This window comes from Ischnura elegans, chromosome 3 (assembly GCF_921293095.1).
Source record: "Ischnura elegans chromosome 3, ioIscEleg1.1, whole genome shotgun sequence".
NCBI classification, from domain to species: domain Eukaryota; kingdom Metazoa; phylum Arthropoda; class Insecta; order Odonata; family Coenagrionidae; genus Ischnura; species Ischnura elegans.
The window spans coordinates 81,623,983-81,644,365 of NC_060248.1; the positions used below are offsets into that span (position 1 = coordinate 81,623,983).

At 38.4% G+C, this 20,383-nt stretch overlaps 1 protein-coding gene across 1 annotated transcript in view; it reads right to left on the bottom strand.

Moving 5' to 3' along the window:
- Positions 1-20,383, bottom strand: part of LOC124156065 (neuroligin 4-like) — a 440,414-nt gene that overhangs the window by 31,358 nt on the left and 388,673 nt on the right. The window contains exon 4 of the mRNA XM_046530372.1: positions 2,206-4,253. Coding sequence (XP_046386328.1) covers positions 2,206-2,709 — 504 coding nt within the window. The 5' untranslated portion in view covers positions 2,710-4,253. The remainder of the gene's footprint in view (positions 1-2,205; positions 4,254-20,383) is intronic.

Consider the following 20,383-nt stretch of genomic DNA (forward strand, 5'->3'; position numbering starts at 1 on the left):
AATGAATTAAAGTGAAATAAATATAGCGAATCACCTTTACATACAATAATCTGAAACCAAAAAAATGTCACTCAGCGAATTAAAAAAGCTGACTTTGGCTTCACAAATAACACGATTGGAAAAAATTAAGCCCATTTCATGAACGCTAACACCGTTTGAGTGAAAACCATTCGAATCAGATGAAACGAATTGCAGACAAATCGAGCATGTCTGCATATCACTCATGTTATGTGCAGAGGCCACCGTCGAGGAATATTACAGCCCTAGGGCGGTTGACTCTAGTCAACAGACGAAGTGGGAAGTATATAAAGGGTGGAAGCAGGATGGGGGAGGAGCGAGTTGAGGAGGGGCTGATGGAAGATGAAGGGCCCTAAAAGGAAGATTACCGTCGATGTAGTCTCGAGATGTTTCCCCCTCATTAAGCAATAGCAAATTTATAGCACCATCGATTTTTGCCCTCTCCACGCCTTCGTTAAATATTAAAGACGCTGAGTATTGCTGAACAAGCGCCCTCGCTCTTGAAGAGTTTATATTAAATTCATATTTTTTACGAGAAATGGACGAGAAAGGGGAAAAATATGATCCGACGAAGCAGGCACTAAAAGACCTCTTTACGCACGGTTTGAAGTTAATTTAGCCCCAGAGCTTCCATGGGAACGTTATTTCCCGAGTTCTTCCGCTCTCAAAAGATCATCGTCTTTATAACACAATTGCAAACTCATATAAAAACTCCTTCGCGTAAAGAGATTGCTTAAAAGCGTCGTCATTGCTAATAGACCTTGGAGAAGTTCCCGGACATTTTCCTTGAGGAAAATATATTTCCTCTTTTTTCTTCCACTCATTATCCAGCCTGAAGTTCAACTTCCGTGCATAATGCATAAAAATATTTTTGGGCACTCATCATAGCATAATAATTTCACCCTCTTAATCAACTCTAAGAACTGACAAGCATGACGGCTCACTGTCAGTTATAAGAAGCAAAACATCAAGTTCATTTAAGGACCGTTTTTAATAAAATCTTCAAAAAGTGATTTGCATGCCTCAACGAAAAACGAGAGGAGATAGTTAATTAGATATCCCTATATTGGAGATTAAAAAGGAAGAGAACAATAGCTCAAGAGTAGAATTCAAAACTAAATAAATACAAAAATATTGTGTATGTGGCTACGAATATTAATCGAAATATCTGTCCCACCAATCGAAAAAATGCGCCTACTCTTCGGCTTGGCTTTCATAATATTCGTGTCAACAATGAATGAAGAATTGAGCTTGAAAAATTTACACAGGGCCATCAAAAAGCATTAAGTTAATATACTAATATTTTGCATACGCACGAGGCTGAACTCAAGGTCAGTTGAGCTGAAACCAAATACAATGACAGAGTGGAAATGAATATAAGAAACTCATCAAATAAAAACGTAAACGATCAACTTAAAGTCCCTATAACAAAATTAAGATTCTGATTCAATGTAAGAGAATTTATTTCATATCATGTACTTCGGCCAGATATAGGGCATTGAAACAATACTATTGCAATTAAATAGGGAAAGGGGCAAGTAAAATATTTAAAACAGAGATGGGTAGCAAAAAAAAATATTCTCACCCGAGATGTTTACGATCTTATTGACGAAGAAATTATGAAAATATTTTGGAGCATCAAACTACGGTTACAGTTGTAAAATTATCGTTCTGAAGAATGAAACTATCATCATAGAAATACAGGACGTGTAACAAAGAAATACTGCTGAAAAAAATTTGGAGGTGGAATTATAAGGCATAATTTTATGAAAATTATCACATGCATTTTCCCAGAGTTTTTACAACAATGTTAACTGAAATATAAAAATGATCAGTAAAGTTTTCCTGCTACTCCAGCCGCGTTTGTCTGGAGTATTTGGAAAACTGGACTCATCATGAACAGTGCTCAGAATCATTCGCAGGAATTGAAATAAAAAAGTCCTATTCTGATATAACACTGTGATTGAAAAAAATTAAAATTAGTATGCATGAAAAGGTGGCAAAGGTTTATTTTATAAACACTGAGAATATAATATGATAGCTTAATTATTAAATGAGTCTTCCGACCTGTACAAAGGCCGGTCGAGCGCGAAGGAATTGCATTCATTAATCCAGATTTCTGGAGGTGATATGATCGAAAAATGTGATCTGGCGAGGATTTCTTATATGTAATATGGATGAACTCACCTGTGGGCACACTGGAGCGAACCGGTCGGCCAATCGAACACCTTCCCACTTTCCGGCCGCCTTCGGAGGGGCGAACCTCAGTTCCCCTGTCGGCGGCTCCGCGTACCGCACTCCCCAGAAGGCCTCCACTGACTCCAGGGGGGGCACCTGCACTCCCTGCTGCCCCTGCTGCGAGCGGCCCGAGGAAAGGCCGGCCCTCACTCCGAGGCTCCTCAGCTCGAGCACGATGCCGCGAAGGGCCCCGCTCTGCGTCTGAACCACCCTCGGCGAATGGCGGCCCGCCGCCGGAGTCTGGGACGGCGGCGGCCCGGGGGCTGCCCGGCGGGACTGTGAGGACATCGTGGGTGCTGCTCCGGGAGTTGTCGGCGGCGGTGGTCGTGCGGAGGGCGCCAGGGCCCTGGCGGCCGACGGCAGTGGCATGGGCAGGGGCAGGAGGAGAAGGGCGATGAGGAAGAGGGCGGCGTCAGAGGATGGGGGACGCCGATCGCTACCCGGGACTCGCATTTCCGGCGCCACATATTCGCTCCCGGGAGTTCAGTCTCGAGTCACCTCCACCAGATGGCGTGTCCGCAACGGTGCCAGGGGATAGAGTGATGTCGAAAGGCGACAGTCAAGCACTTTAGCCTCGGTTCCAGATGGTAGGGTAGATACGTGATCAGGGGGATCTCCCATTGGTTTTCAGGGACAATTCCTAGGGAAACAACGAGTATAGCCCTTCTTACAGAGAAAAGTATTTGGCCGGATATTGTACAAATATGTGAACAATTAGCCCTCAAACAGGTACCAGGGACTGCTTCCCAAGGGTGAAACGAAAATAATATAGGAAGAGGAGCAAATTACTGAATGGACAGGCCTCTTGTTTTATTTCAGATCTCTTCAGCATACACTGGCTCGCATAGCAAATAAACGAATTGGTATTGCTTCGGTAGCCCAGAAACGGTACGCAGTCTAAGTTCCGCAAGTTTTTTCCAGCATATATTGCTTTGATACAAAGGATTCGTATGAGATCAGTGAGAACAAGTTGAACGATGGATACCCGGTAGATATTTACTGGCGTTATATGCTAGGAGAGTGAGTGGATACAAAGGAACTACACACATAAACCCTTAATAACACGCTTATGTACTTCTCACAAAAAAAATACTAAGAACTTCACTACATCCACCCAACTCACGGACAAACACTTTGAGTTCAAATTAAGGATAACGATGAAGATAAACCTTACACTCGCACAGGATTGAACACGGGATATGAATATGTAAGAAAAGAAGAAATCAACAATCAAACTTTAGAACACAAGTAACACGCGTCCGCGGGCAACTCGCCCAACACAGATGATCAGATTCACTTTTCGGTAAACACACCATCCAGCTCTCTCGTTGTGAAGCACTGCGCCAGGAATTTAAGCATGGATAAGGAAACAATGTTTTCGTGTGCCAGAATTGAGTCTCAGGAGAGAGAATAAACGAGCTTCGAGAACACTTGAGACCTCTACTTGATTCTTTGGAGTTATGCTATGCTGAATGACATTTCAATGATATTCCAGGATATGGAGAATTCAATAGAAATCTCTGGGAGAAATACAAAGGTATCGAGACATTTCCTCTTAATCCGCCGAACAGTATCTGAAGCCTAATCATGGAATTACATCGATATAGAAATAGCAAGTATTTTGAGAGACACGAATGTACTTCCAACAATGTACGGGGAGCAGGTTTTGTGGCTTGCTGATAAATTTCGGGGAAAATTTGGCATAAAATAGACCTTCAGTCAGTCTTTTTTCAACAAACCATCGGAATTGAAAAGGTTAATCACGATAACTTAGCACTTCGCTTTCTCAGAAACATCAATTCATTCAAAAAGAGGGGTAGTTGGGGATTTCAATGGAGTGAGGGATGCCTGTCTCTCAATTATTAGTAGTGATATCCCTCTTCACCTTCTTTGCCCCAGCCATTCTCTTCATAAGCTCCAGCAACCAATCAACGTGAACGCAGGTGGTGGATGAAAGCAGGTAGGCTGCGCAGGACAGCAATTTTCAGACGATTTTCCTGTAAAACATAAAAAAGAGACAAAAATTAAAGATTTATTAAAAAAAATTGTATCACCCATTAACATCTATGTAATCAATTGATTGACATTGACAGGATCAATATTGTAAGTGTTCCTTCTGTTTGTCTCGATAATGACGCTATATGCGTCGAAACTAGTCGACAGCTGATAAAATTTGTGGAAAAGTACCTCCTGGGTTTTTTGCTTCACCATGAACATCCATGTATACAAATGAGGACGTCTGTTTGTCAGTCCCACATGCATTTTCATATGACAGCACGGATTGAAACCAAAGTGAGTACGTGGAATTTCTACAGTTAACGATTCATCTAGGTGCCACCCCTTTATGCTGACGTATGCGTTCATACGGCGTTTTTGTTCTACGCACGTAAGGATATACATAACTAGCAATGGTGTGGAGCAAGGTATAAGCTGGCTCCGTACGAGGTACATGGAAAAATTTTCCATTGCTTGCTTTTATACATGTATACCATCTCATATCTGCTTTTTTCCTTTGCCCAAAATACTACCATGTGACCATGAATTCCAAGTTTCAAGGTTTACCTATTCTCTGGGTACTATCCCTCTCGAGCAATGATGGGTGGCCTGCTAGTTATATATAGTGTTATAACACTTTCACCTCATTTCCGCATAAAAACATTCTATTCGAAACATTCACCCTGACTCACATTGGTTAAAGTTTTTTCTTCCGAAGAATGGGCATGCCCGCACGAAGATTCATAATTACAAGGAGATCGTACCGGGAGATGAGCGATACGGTACGGGGTTTTATTAAAAATTTTGGTAAAAGACGAGGCAGCCCATCCCACCGCAAGACAAGTTTTCGTGCCTAAGATTTTTGTATCCCATTAATTCTTAACAGGATACTAATAGGAAAAGTCCGGAGATGAGGAAGAAGATGGAAAGAAGTCAAACCTTCAATTTTAACTTCGATCGTCCCTCGATGACAGCCCTTGTAGGTAGAAAGAACGGAAGTTGACGGAGAACTTAATTAAAGAGAATTCTGTAAATAGAAGGGGAACCCTTATCCAAAATGGTATTTTTGGAAAAGGTATGAATACTAATAATTTCATAACTAAAAATATATTAATGTATCAGAAAATTAATTATTTCATGGTGTAGATCGAGGCTGATAATTTATATTGATATAAAAAGTAATTATGTTAATAAAGCCACGTCAGTTTCATCAGGAAACGAGTCTTACTAGGTTAAATACGAAGAGATAAGATTTTCTCGAATATACGAACATTTTCCAGCAAAAGAGTACATATAGAATTTACTTTGGGAAATGGTCACCGATTATACACCATAAAATCTATACATAATATTGAAATACAATCGCTAGATATCTTTTTAATTGCGCGTGGCTTAGATGAGGAATTACTGATACCGAGTATCAGAGTTGGTTAGTTACAATAGAAAATAATACCAATGTCAAGAAACAAAATATTTTGTCTAGAGCTACATTAGTTCAAACCCAATATTTTATTCACTTTCCTACATGTACCGTTGGAATAGAAAAATAAAAAGTAGAAAAAAATATAAATCCACCCTCATCGCTGAGAAGCTACATTCTCACTCCATGTAGTAGTATAGTAGGACAGGGCACGTATTGCATAATTCATTGTCATAGAAAGAAAACGCCATGTATAAGATATTTCCGGAATGTTTTTGTGAATGTGCGCTGGCAATTACCGAGTGTCAGCCAGAAACAATATGAAGGAAGTAGACACCGCTTGGTTCCTGAACTAGATGGTGACGAGTTTTAATCCCTAGTCGAGCCTTTCGTCACAGACGTCTCCAGCCAGTTTAAGGTGTTCAAGGGAAATGAACTTACCCCTCACTTCCCATACGCTGAATGTGTGAAAATTCACTTGTATGATGCTTAGTATGGGGTAAGCTTTACCCTCACCCATTTAAGGCAACCTTCGGTTTGAATCACAGGGTGAGATAGTAATTTCACCCATCCCTCACCTTGACGCTCTTTAAGTAGGAAATCTGGTCACCAATAAATTCAAGAACACAACGGTTGACCACAATAACACCGTATGCTCTTACTTGCCCGCAGTGGCGAATATAGAATATGAATTCTTTTACATACATTTACAAATATTTTTACGTAAATTTAGATTTTACATACATTTACATACAATTTTACATACATGAATGCATTTTTGGAGAGGGGCAAATACTAATAATTAGTTATTAGTAATCGAAGTAAATGTTTTACATTATTTTTTGGTAGCTATATTAAAAAATTATGTGTAAGTAAATAATTAGTAGGTTTATTCTTAAAATACTATTGTTTTAAGAAGGTATTTACTTTGCATCACTATTTTCTCATCCGAATTATGTTTATATTTATTCAGATTAATTAACTGTTTTCCATTTCGGGGTGGAATCCAGCCCTCTGGGCTCCTACCTTACATTCGTTCCCGATCCACCATGTCTAAAATTCATTCCATTTAGTTCTACAACCTCGGCCTTAAAAGCAGTCTTATTATAGCTTAGTTTTTTTATTTTTTTGATTTAAGTCGCAGGAGGAGTTCTTTATATGTCAAAACGTGGGAGGATAAAAGCAAATCCATCCCTTGTCGTCGACGACCCCCATACGCATTTCCGCCCATGCGTAAGATAACGCGATTTGGAACGGTCGGCATGACCGGAACCGAGGACTTCTCGGTCGAAGGAAACGAGGGTCGAAGTTTCTCGACGAGTTGAGCGAAGGATATGGAGTTGAAAAGAAGTCTTTAGGATGAAATAAAACGAAAAGGAAGATGAACTCCTAGTGGGGACGGACTAAGAAATGTTGGACCTCGGTTCATAGCCTTCCATTTTTTCCCTCGAGTCGTTTCTCTTTCTTTATTTCCGTCGTATTCGATTGAACGAGAGGGTTGTCTCTTGACCCAAAGGTTGGAACGGGACACACTTCCTCCATCAAATTCGACCGAACCATACTTCCCCTTATGTCTTCATTTCACAGCCATACCCATGAGTGTTAAAAACTACGGAAATAACGGCGAAGGATAAACTATTTTTTTCATAAACTATTTTACGTTTTCAGTTTTTGTTTAATCTGAAAATGAATCAACGATGACTTTGATTTTTTCATTGAGTTCATTGGCTCGATAATAAAGAAATAGTTACCATAGCTTACAATAAAATCTGTATTTACTGGCCTCTTGTTTGGACAATTTTTTCATTCACTTTTCTTTCCTTTTCAATATAGCCGATTCCGATTCTTAATGCCTAACTTGATAATATTTCGCCAATGCAATTTTAGGAGTGGTTGTATTTCATAGACTATCTTTGTAACAAACCAAGCTCTAGAATGCTTCTAAAACCAATATACAAATGGGAGTCGGGTTGAGTCGAAATTCCCTGTAATTTTTATGCCACCATCACCATCAGTTCTCTGTTCCCATCTTTCTCAAGTGAGAAGAGGAGGGAAAGTGAGGAAAGGGCATAAGGAAGGGTGCAAAGCAGAGGGCAAAGATGGAGGGAGGAAAAACGATGGACGGGGATTTGTTGTGTCCTTTCTAATGGGTGCGGTTGATTCCTGGACCAGAAAACGCACGGAAAGCCCATATGCATGCCTGCTCCAAGTCCTTCAGCTCTAGGGGAGGGGGGAAGGGAGGCCAATATTCCCACTTTATAGCATTGGTCAAACAGAGCTTTGTGGGAGGAAGCATGAACGGCGACTGGAAGGGAAGCAGAAACAGAAGAAACGCTATTTATATATATTTGAACTATTTCAGGGCATTTAAATGGGTGCAATTACGAGATAAGACGATACATCAGATAGCTAAGTGAGCATCATAACTGAAAGATTCAGGTCTTGATTAATTTTTTTGTTTTTTTCACGAAATTATGATAAAAAGACGGGAAAGCAACAAACAAAATATTTGCGCAAGGAAGCCAGGGAAATTTATAAAAATGGAAGAATGAGTCGTTCATTCCACCTGAATTTTCTTGTGCGGGGGTTGTCCAGGAAGTAATGCACTGATTTTTTTTCTCAAGTGACAACCATGATGCGTATTTGAAACTTCTCGTATGCAATATCTAAAGTTTCATGGGGGCGTACGCCAAAAGTCTGACTTTTTTGACGGATAGCTTAGCTGTGGGACCGTTTCAAAATGGTTTATGTGGGTGATGTACATACGTTACAAGCAGCGCGCCGTCATTGGATTCTCACTGCAGAGAAAAAAACTGTGGAGAATATTTACAAACGTTTGTGCAAAGCCTATGGAGCATTTGCTACCGACAGTAGTACTGATAGTCGCTGGTCTCAGCAAACGAGGGCATTAGAAGGTGGTTCGGCGGTGCTACAAGATTTGCAGCGGTCGGGGAGACCATCCACGCTGTCTCACCTGACATGTTGTGGTGAACTAATGTTGCCATCACCAAATTGTTGATTCCAAATCGTGGAGCCATGAATTCAGAAGCATATGTCAGCGACTTCGGTGCCATAGCAACTGAAAAGATGTTTTTGATTCAACACGATAACCCTCGGCCCTTAGCAAGTTTGAGAATTGCAGAACGAATGGCAAAACAGGGTTGAACAGAACTACCCCATCTACCCCACAGCCCTGATAAGGATCCCTCGGACTTTCACTTGTATGAGGCATTATAGGATGCCATTCTCGGATGACAGTTTGTAGACGACGAGGGCGTGATTCACTTAGTGAAGAAATGGTTCCGTGACCAGAACAAGGATTGTTACCAACAGGGTATACACGCCCTAGTTTCGCGCTGAAGGAAGGCCAAAAAACTGGACGGAGATTAAATTAAAAATAGGGTGTGTAGTAGAAGCATTATTCTGTCGTGTGTGTAATTTTCGTAATGTGTGATAAATAACTGTTGAAAAAAAATATGGTGCGTTAGTTTCTGGGCAACCCTCGTAGTTTATGTATTGTGTTTTCCATTCACCATTCCAGCTAAACTATATCGCTTCTTATTTGTCCTTAATATATGTAAATGTTTTTGTCAAGACTCCGATTAAATACGACAGGCTTTTATAAAAAGTAAATGCGTAATAAAAATAAGCTTCAACCTACAACTACAGGGACAAATTAATATGTCAAAATGTTTGCTCTTTTTTGATTTCTTTTAAATCCTGGTTTCATAAGCTCAGCCCATTTGTAAACAGAAGTAACATAATTATTGATTTAGATATCTTTAAGATGTACAAATAGATTCGCTGAGAGTCACTGTCATCAATAGATTGATTACATTTCTAGTTCAAGTTGATACGTTGATCATGGATATCTAAAAAGATTACTGATAACATGAGAATGATTAGCGTAACCTAAATATTTTGAATCTACGAGAAAATAGTGCATGCTTTTAAATTTCATTTAAATCACAAGTTTTCAAGCAAGTAATGAGATTCCATAGCTTGAAAGACTTACGGTATTGTCATCGATGATGCGATATTACATCGATAGCGTTAATCAAACTCTACGAACTCTTAATCAAAATTTAGGAATTTATTAATCCGAAATTTTTTTCCGATTGTTCCCAGCATACCCTTCAATAGGTGTCTCATATTTTATCAAATGGGGACACTAAGAGCTTTTGAGTCTGAATTTATTTTCAGAATTAGTCTCCATTTTTCAGATAAATTCCCCAACGCTAACGAAATTCGACATTGATTTATCATACTCATGCGATGATGATACGTGATTGACACTAATTATAATTTGCTAACATTCCATGCAGGGTAATTACTGCAAGTAATGTGCGAAGATAACATTTCGTGGATTTAGTTTATTTGTGTTATCACTCACTCATCAATCAGTGTTTAAATCCCCAACTTGGCTCCCTTCATACATGAGAGTAGAACTAATGACTTTGGGCGTTTTTAGAGCAAAAAGGCCTTCCGTAATTGCGATTGATAATATAACTTTAGTTTTACCGTTCAGTTTAGCGACTTTAGCCATGAAAAAGGCAGGAAGTTAATCATTCTGATACTTATAGGCGGATTCCAAAGGTTTACCATAATGAGTTTGCGCTTTTTGTTATGCTTCCATAGTTTTGTATTTCCCTAAAATACACTCTGATATTATTTTATATGTTCTAATCAAAACATCTTTTCGGTTGTTATGGCACAGAAGTCACTGGGTTGTTTCGTCTTGTTGTGAAGTCACGTCTTGAGGTTTGTTAATGTTCTGACATGTGCTTCTGAATTCATGGCACCACCTTTTGGTATCAATGGCATGGTGATGGCAACATTAGCTCACTAAAACATGTCAGGTGAGACAGCCGTGGATGGTCTCCCCGACCACTTCAAATATTATAGCACTGCCGAGCCACCTTCTAATTACCTCGTTTTCTGAGAACAGAGACTATCGGTTCTACTGCTGGTAGCAGATGCTCCATAGGCTTTGCACAAACGTTTTTGAGTATTCTCCACAGTTTATTTTTCCTCCGCAGTGAGAAATCCAATGACGACGCGCTGCTTGTAGCGTAAATCACTCACAGATATCATTTTGAAACGGTCCCGGAACTAAGCCATCTGTCGAAAATGTCAGACATTTGTCGTACGATCCCATGAAACTTTAGGTATTGCATGCGAGAAGTTTCAAATACGCACTGTTGCTGTCGCTTTAGAAATAATTTTATGCATTACTTCCTGGTCAACCCTCGTTTTCGCAAATGTAAATAATAATAATAATGCGACTCTTATTTTAGAAGCTCCATGTCCATATTTGGAAGGCCAAAATAAAATTTCAGACACCGTATTGTCCAAGGCAAAACGGTCAGCATTAAACAAAAATGCAAGTAATTATGAGAACAAGGGTACATTGCCACGAATCAAAAGCGAACTCCCGATAAAATGCATAAATACAAAACGTGATGTATTCAATTGAAACTTGAACCTTTTACGTGGTGGAAAGGTCCCATATTATCAGTGGAAAACACTTAGTTACTTCCACAATTAATTTAAAAATTAATACCGATTTCGGCTATTACGCCATTACCCGAAAGGTTTATGTATACAATAGTGGTTACTATGTGGAGAATAAGTACTTTTAACTATATTTTTGGTATATGTGCACTTGACATTACTTCTAAATCAATATCCAATGGTTTGAATAAATATTGGCTTTTGACGAGAGAGGTATTTAAAAATTTAAGCAAACTTTAAGAGCAAGACATTATATCATTCACGATACACAGAGAAGTAAACGTATTAAACGGACCCAATAAAACTCAAGAATCGTTTCTATCCCTCATTTATTTTTTTACCTCTCGTCAATAACGAGAGAATACATATTTCTCTTTAAAAAAAAGCGAGTCACGAGAATCCTCATCCGTTACAGCCGCAAGCACTGAGAGAGAGAGAGAGGTATGAAAGGAGAAGGTCAAAAAAATTAGATTGGGAGAGCCCCTATATACACTATTCGGCGCGAATGAATTTTTGCATGGAGGAACATTTCGGGGAAGTTTAGGGCCCGATGCATTTTAACGGCATGCGGACTGAAATTCTCGGGCCGGACCGAAATTTTAAATAAAAAAGGATCTCACGTCGTGGGGAAAAAATTTGAAAAAAATAGTAATAATAACGATAAAAATATATAAAAAATAGAGAGATCAACCAAGGGTACAGTGACGTCCGGATGCAGGGTCTTTGTCGGGACGGGTCCGAGGCGATGCGGAAAGTATAACGGGGACAGCGTGCCAAATAAAGACGCAGGACTGCTCAAAGGGATGGGAAAACACCACACGGTCATTGGACTAGAGCCTGGAGTGGCATAGAGAGACGGGACGCCAGACGTGTATGCATAAGTACTCTGAATATCAACCCCATAACGCTGTTCCCCGTCCGGCCCAGCCGCCGCGGTCACCAACGACGAGCATTCCTTTCCGGGTGAGACTTTATTTGGTCCTCTACTACATACACACACACACCGTTCACCTCGAGGTTTATTTCTGTTTAGTTAAGTGTTCCTATACTATATTTCACTTTTTCCTCGTCTGAGACCTCGCTCGTTAATGCGGATGTGACCCAACACGAACCGGCCTTCCCATCGTGTAACTCGGTAGAAACTATGCACTAGCCACGTGGCTATCTACGCTTCAGTTATCATAGGGTACCGGCCATGGTCATAATTTTAAATAGGTAATGTAAAAGGCTAAAATTTATTTAAAAATTTGACTTTTTGTTTTTATTATACTTGAATTTACAGGTTTCACAAATTACCATTTAAGTTGGGGCTGCCAGGGGAAACCTGGCACCCCAAAACTTCGCCAATGGCACAGACCTGTTTAGTTTTACTTTAGAATGGCTTCACTTCACGTTCCCTAGGCGTATTAGATACATACATATATTATGAAGCTATACCCATTTATGATAAAAATACTTGCCAATTAAGCAATATAATATGGCATTTCCGATTGTTCCCTCTTGAATCTTCTTCATGAAATCCGTAGCTGTATTCAGACACATTACACTCCCAATTAAAACCCCAAATGGAGGTTTCATTTATTTTTATGGATCCATTTGGTTATATCAAATGGCCAAGCTCACAAAAAGATAGCCATTCAAAGAATGGAAGATCATTAAAATATTTACTAATTCTGAGAATTTTGAGAAAATTAAATAGAAACGAAATGTCTCCGCATTACAAAATTCCGGAAGCTTCCGCGAATATTTCGAGCTGTAAAAATATATTTTTAGCCAAAAATTTCCGCATGGATTTCTTCGTAACGCGATTTCCAGGAATTAAATACGATTTTAATTCAGCTTGCCTCAGAAAAATACATTGATAATTAAAATTCATGTCAAAGGGCTTGATAAGATTCAAGTATATTTTTGTATACAGAAATAAAATAAAGCGAAGTGACCCGTCGTGATCCAGATCTAACTAACTTCTAAACAAGTTATAGCGTGAAATAAAATCTGATACTTTCCCTTTCCTGATATTTGAAAAATCTGATATTTGAAAAAGGTTATTCGGGCTTCCAGCCGGGTGGTCACCCTCCATTCTGCTGACGTTTGGGAGCACGAGTTGAGTTTCATCCTCAGAGCTAATGGATGTTATGGCATGGGTATACATTTCCTCTTATTTTTCCTAGAAATAATTAGTATTATAATTAATTTAATTAGTTAATTAATATAATTAGTTTATTTTTTACATATCTTTTACTCCATGTTCTCATCCGTTTAACGTCATATTATAGTCCATATTTAGGGTACTAAAGTTGTGAAGACGGGGACTCCAGAACCTTTTGCTATTTTTCTTTTATTTCTGCCATTCCTCCCGATTCTAACACTCAGTTTTCGTTGCTCAATATCGAAATCATCGAGTTACCTTTTTCAAGGAAATGTTTTTCGACCTACATGTCTCCAATTTAAAGTTATTATTTTAAAATGCTTCGTCCTACATTCCATGGAAGTGCCCTGCCAATATGTATTGGAGTAAGTATGAGAATATAAATGAGACTCATTTTTACGCATTCATCGCAAATCCTGATCAATTACGTACAATTGTATTTGCATAATGTTTTAATTTTTATCTCTTTAGGGCCTTTCATTTTTAGCAGCCATTATTAACATATTATTCCATAGGTATTCAAAAATACCACCAACTCAGGATGGCCCAGATATTGTAAGTGCCAAAAAGGAGAAATATAGAGGATAGGTATTCAAAACGTCCGTTTTTGGCTTAATCGTTCAGGATTATAAATTCTTCCCTTCCCACAAATACCCAATGCTATAGTAGCCTGCGGGGCTAAGCACCTTTACTACTGAATTTCTATTGGTAAATGTTCTGACGTAGCCAAGCGCACGACTCAAGTTATATTCGCCATTAGTACAGCTGCATAAATAGAATTTATTCACCAAAATAATCGAAGAAATGATTTTTTTAAGTGATTCGTTTGATGATTCAACCAATCAATAATTTACCCACGCAGTGTAGGGACTAGCACTTCTCCATTTTTTATTACATACAACACTGCAATCACTAACGATGCACAGGATGAAGAAAGTTAATTCCACAAGGTTCCCTCTCGTCACCTGTCCCAATACGCTTGATAGATTTATGTACTATGTACAGATCGATTTAAGAAAATTGTCGTTCCAATTTAAATGCTATTAACTGACCCTTAAACATCGATGAAAACTTTGGAACACCGTCATTGTTATGTAAAAAAATTAGCATTTTTAGGCATAAAATATTGTAATTAAAGTTTTGAGTTGATATAACTGGAGTCGATAATTAAAACAATTTAAAAACATGTTACAAATTCTCTTCAACGTTGCAACTGTTGGCCACTTCTTTCCTAGCACAAATATCAACTCAGAATTTGATTCAATGGTACGTGAATCTCCGAATAAAAGTTCGTACCTTTTTAGCATAATATTTTTAGCATAAACTTAAAATATGGAATGACTTCCCCCAAGGCACTATCAAATTTACACTCACATCACAAGGCAAAGGGGAAATGGGATTCCACGAACTCAGATCCTTGCACCTAATTCCTCTCCGTAAAGGCGACTCCTCTTTAACTCAACACGCTGACTTGGGCCTAACAACATTAAACAACGACCAAGCTCTCCTATTTTCACGAAAAAAAGAGCTGGATAGTACATTTACGTTCATTAACTCTCAGGAGATACAGGAGGACTGGAGGAGGCACTTTGGTTTCCGACAGAATTCAACCTCGCGCCCAGCCGCCCAGCGAGCAACATAACACTTTTACAAAATATAAAAAAAAATAAAATCCTAAAAGGAGACGAAAATTGGGTCCGTGTCCGGAAGAGGGAAGTGTGAGAAGGAGGAAAGGAGAAGGTTGGGCACGGTCTAGTCACAAACATCTGCTGGATGTCGCCATGGTGAGAAAGAGAGAGAGAAGATGCAGCTCGGGGACAAGGCGACGCAGGATTGGATGCGCTTCTACCCATTTCGTTCTTCTTTTTTTTCCACCTCCCATGTCGGATCTAATCATTTCTCTCGGTCCCCGCACTCGGACTCTCTCTAACGTTCCCTTCCCCTGAGGGAATCAAATGGATAAAAGTCTCCTTTGGCACGGGAGTATTCTCGAAAAATATAGAGAGGGGAGGAAGTCTCTTCACTCTTTTGCGTGTATTAAGAATGCATCCGCGTCAAAGGGTGAATTTATCCATACATATATCTTACGCTCACCGGAGAGAAAGCTTTCGAGCTTCTGTCGCGAACAGCCTTTCGCGAATGCATTTTAACATCGTCTCCGTCATCACATGCAGGAGTGATTTTTCTCCTTTGCCTCTGATCGAATATCGGAATATCCTTCATTTTTTATATCTTTTTCTCTTCTTTATATATTTCATTTTTTTATATTTGAACTGCTTCGAATGCTCCGGAAGGTCGTCCCGTTTGGCTGACTTGATCCCAAAAATAAACCATCTCTATTTTTCCAGTTTGATTTTGAGACTTTACCGTTTGACATCCTTACCGATTGTGAGCCTTGCGCCTTCAAAAGAGCATACATTTCACAAAGAAGGTATTTTCAAAACGGGCAGGATGTTTAGAATAAAATTATTAAAAGCCATTAAGCCGAGAAATGACTATTCAATTGAAAATGAACTCAACAAAATTAAAATGACATTTATGGACTTATTATTGTACAAAATTCGATTGATCAATTTGTAATAAAAAAACTTGGGTGTGCATTGACTCTTTTGTGGAAAAATAATCAGTGAAATTTAAAATGCAAATTAAAATTTCAATCTTAGGTACTTTAAAAATGTGTGGGGATTGGCATTCTCATTACCTACTTTGTAAAACTAAATTTTCTTCTCGAGTTTCCTGTGGGAATAATTATTTCCTTTGGTATGTAATAGTCATTTTGAATTAACTATCTCTAAAAAGTAAATAAGCTTATTTTAAATCTATTTCAAGCTTTAAAATAAATAATAAATGAATTATGTCTAGTAAAAAAACGACAGTGTCTGCCTAGCGAATAACAATGCGATATTTCAAGAAGGAGAACTCTTCCCATAGAAATCACCACTAAATTATTTATTATTCATCATGCCAAATATGGGATTGTCAATCCAATTTAAACTCATTGTCTAAGCTTGCAAATTTTGGGTAAACTACCAAATATATCATCGATATTACCGCTTTCTCATTAAAAATGTAATGCATGGGGAGACCTGATCCAGCAGTTGCGTTAGCAATAAATGGAACTTTTTGGGGAACTGATAGAATATCCACTCAGAGGACACAAATAAATTAGGTATCAATCATAAATTGGCATGGGGATTCAGTCAAATAAAAAATAAAACTATTGGGGAATATATTAAAAATCCATTATTTAATAAACGATTACCTTACGATGCCAAGGATAACGTAAACTGAAGCGGGTTCCGAAAAGATATTTTCCAGGCATGGCTAAGATATTATTGGGAAAAATGCAGGATATTATTTGAAAATAAATCCAATCAATTGAGTCATATTCTAAAATAAATACGATGCTACAGTTCTGATTCCTCGTGATTGCGAACTGAGGCAATATTTTTCTTTTCACTCCCATGGAAACACAGTAAAACGCTCACGTTTAATAACAGGGCAAAATTGAGCTAAAATAAAGCAAATATTTGTGCACGATTCAACGAAAATCATACACTTTATTACTTTTGGCTCTAATTAATTGGGTATTAATAATCTGAATTTGATATAGTGGGTATCATATTTAATCTTTCCATAGGCGTTAATAACCTTAATTTAACTGGTTAAAAAATGTAATTCATTTAAATAATCATATGAGTGATAGAGACCTATTATATTCAATTTTGTACAGCTAAATCGCAAGGAAGCACACGTTCAATCTCTATTTCAGGCAAATTTGAAGCTTGAAGGAGGAAGTAGTGTTTCTTTGGCACTAATCTTCGGCCAAAAGCTGGGACGGGATTCTCAGAAACACTCGAAAACTGATATCAGCGACTCCCACAGAATGGAATGCTTTGAACGTAGCACGGGAGTATCAGGCACCCGTAACGGCAGTACGGTACATCGGTTGCGGTACAACCGAGATATCTCGAAAGCATCCACCGCAAAAAAAACCGCAAATAATTGGAAAGTAATACGTTGCATACTTAATCACCATAAATACACGAACGCAATAGGTACAAGAAAAAATTGAGTAATTTTTTTTTCAAATTGAAAAGTAATTTCATTTCCATCTCAAATGATGTAGGAATACTAGGTCAAGTATTACCAAAGAAAATATTACCAAGTTAGGCGAGAAACTGAGACGGATGAGACACCGGGATGTTAAGAATAGAGTTACAAAGAAACATAGTTAGGGGGCTTAAAAGATTAGATAATACCTAAATCTGTGGGCATAAATACATACGCGATAAGCTTGGCCCATTTACTTGAAACTCAATTAATTCTTCTCCACGCTTTACTCTCTATTGTTTACCCTCCTGCTAATTTATTTAAGTCCAAAGGAAGAATTTCTGACGACAAATTAATATGTTTAGGCCAAAATTATGTGCAGAAATGAAACGCAAATCAGACAGATGTACAAAGTAATAAGATAGGTTGTAAGAAAACATAATTCAACATAATTTCATTACTAAAGTCGGAGGTGTGGATAGAGCAGGTATACTTATTTTAAAGCGCATCTCAAGATGATAACCAGATAACGTACTTGAGTAACGCAAAATTGAGTGTTAAATGGGCCACACTACGTGGTTATAAAATCAAAATAGAAAGTTGACGTGGGAGATATACAGACCTCTACATAGTGCTGATATATTCTTGTCACTTTAGAATCCAATACCAATCTCTACCGTTCCTTTTAGCAGAAAAATTATTTGTTCAAACGAAGTATTATATCCCATCAAACTAATTTTTACGATAGCCCACAAGCCTTCCTTCTGGCTAATGATACCAAACTATGGTGCCAGCAAACATCTAGGTAGCGTAGGACATTAACAAAAGTCGTTTTTCAAAATCCATTAAGGTCAATTTTCAAATCGCCATTGCAATACAAACAGGGGCTGTACTTGAACAAACACGATGCAAAAGGGTCCGGATATGAACCAACACATCTGTGATGCGAATCGCAATTTGCAAATAACAAAAGTGCGTGCGTCCAAGCGCGGCTGCCAATGTAAATACGCCGTCGATATATTACACTTGTGTTGACCCAGATGGGCGAGCCCCGCTCGGCTGGCCACCCACCGCACTGGGAGAGGGAAGGGATGGCGCCATGCCTGCAGCTCCATTCATGTGAGCCCACGAGACGCAACCTCGCACGCTGCCTCCAAATCATCCCCCATGCTATCACTCTCTCGTTGCTCTGCGAGGGAATATTTCCCCCGAGTGTGGCGACCTTTGTATTCGCCACGCACATTACGACTCTCTGCCTATGAATCCCTGAAAATAAAGCGGAGTAAAAATAGTTCGCATCGAATCAGGATAGTACAGTGGTATCCGCAATATTTGAGACCGAGTCACGTGACTTACAAATTTACTAAGGGAAACATTAAGTTCTATTGGAGAATTCCACTTAATATCGTTGCATGATACCTTTCAATCTAGCTATTGGCAGCTAGATATTGCATAGTGATAATATTATGCAACCATAAAGCCTATTAATAATAATTGGAATGAAAAGATTAAAAGTAAAATTTATAAGACCGAAATCCACTTATTTGAAGTTGTACAGAATATATGAATGTACCACAGTATGATTAATGAGTAGTATATTTTCCGGCATATAGCATTGCATGCATATTGTGTGATTTTAGGGGGTTCAGTTGTACGACTAACGGAATTTTATGAAGCATTGTGCGTTGACTTTTACAAACATTGAAGAGAATTATGCAGCTTCATAACGTTTTCCTGGCTACAGAACTACCTACAATACGAACGCTTTTTAACTCATCACAACATATGCAGGCTATTTTGTAGAGGCATAAGTATATTCTGTCTTCGACGCATGTTAAAAAACACTATGAATGATGTTATATAGATAGAGATATGATTCAGAATTAATCTGGTGGCTTTATAACACATTGTAACTTAAAAGTTAAGGATAATTTTCTCCAAACAATTTTATTCATGCGACCGCTTTCAACAAATTTTGTATTATCGTCATGTGAATTTCCCTCCAAAGATGTCGTCCTCTGGAGGGGAACCAAGAAGAAAGAAACTGATGAGAAATAAATGGGTTGGAGAAGGAGAGGGAGGTGTGTAGGAGAAAAATAGATAAAAATGTGCACGATAAGATGTAGGAATAGGTGTGAAGGAAATATCACTCACATGGTTAAAAACTCACGTACAATTATAACCTCACAGAAGAATTCCGAACGTGCTAAGTTTTCAGTTATGACAACTCATGGCGCGAAAAAACTTTCGTCATGTTACGTTTCCGCAACCACATTCTTTTCCAGTTCACAGTCAATTGAAATTTTATTAACTGGAAATGTATCTATAACCAATAAATAAAAATGTTAACAATTTTCTTGAAAATTCTTTAGTTTCAGTAACTGAATAGAAGCTTAAATTAATACTCGCGCCGGAAATTAATTAAAATATGAGATAACTTGGAGATTAGTCTAATTTATCCTTGAGGTTTTATCAGTGCTGGATTGCAGTTCTCTCCATTTGTTTTGGAGTTATCTAACTGAAGTCATTTATCTTGAAAATAACTTCAACGAAGCAAACCCGTCTTAAAACTATGAGAACATAAAATTAGGGAAGAGCTATCAAAGCAATGCTAATAATAATTTTAAATAATTCCAATACGTGATAATGGAGTTTATCGCGGTGTGCGGAGATATTCTTTTCGTTGGTACTACTCGAGTGACAAAAAATTCACACACAATGAAAACATCTTCAGAAGAACTGTGTCAGTACTACAGCCAGCCAAGCTGTTGACTTTGTCGCAGCAACCGACGAGATAGCAACCGAAAATGAAACATTTTATTCTTTTAACGAATCTTGGAGTCAAACGCAAAGTAACATTACGTGATTCCGGACATTCACCTTTCAAAATACACTCTTTCCTCCTTTATTAAGAAATACTTTGAAGATTAAAGTGAATAATTAATTTTGGAAGGTGAGTAAGCAAACTAACTGGCTAATGAAATATTCAAGTATCC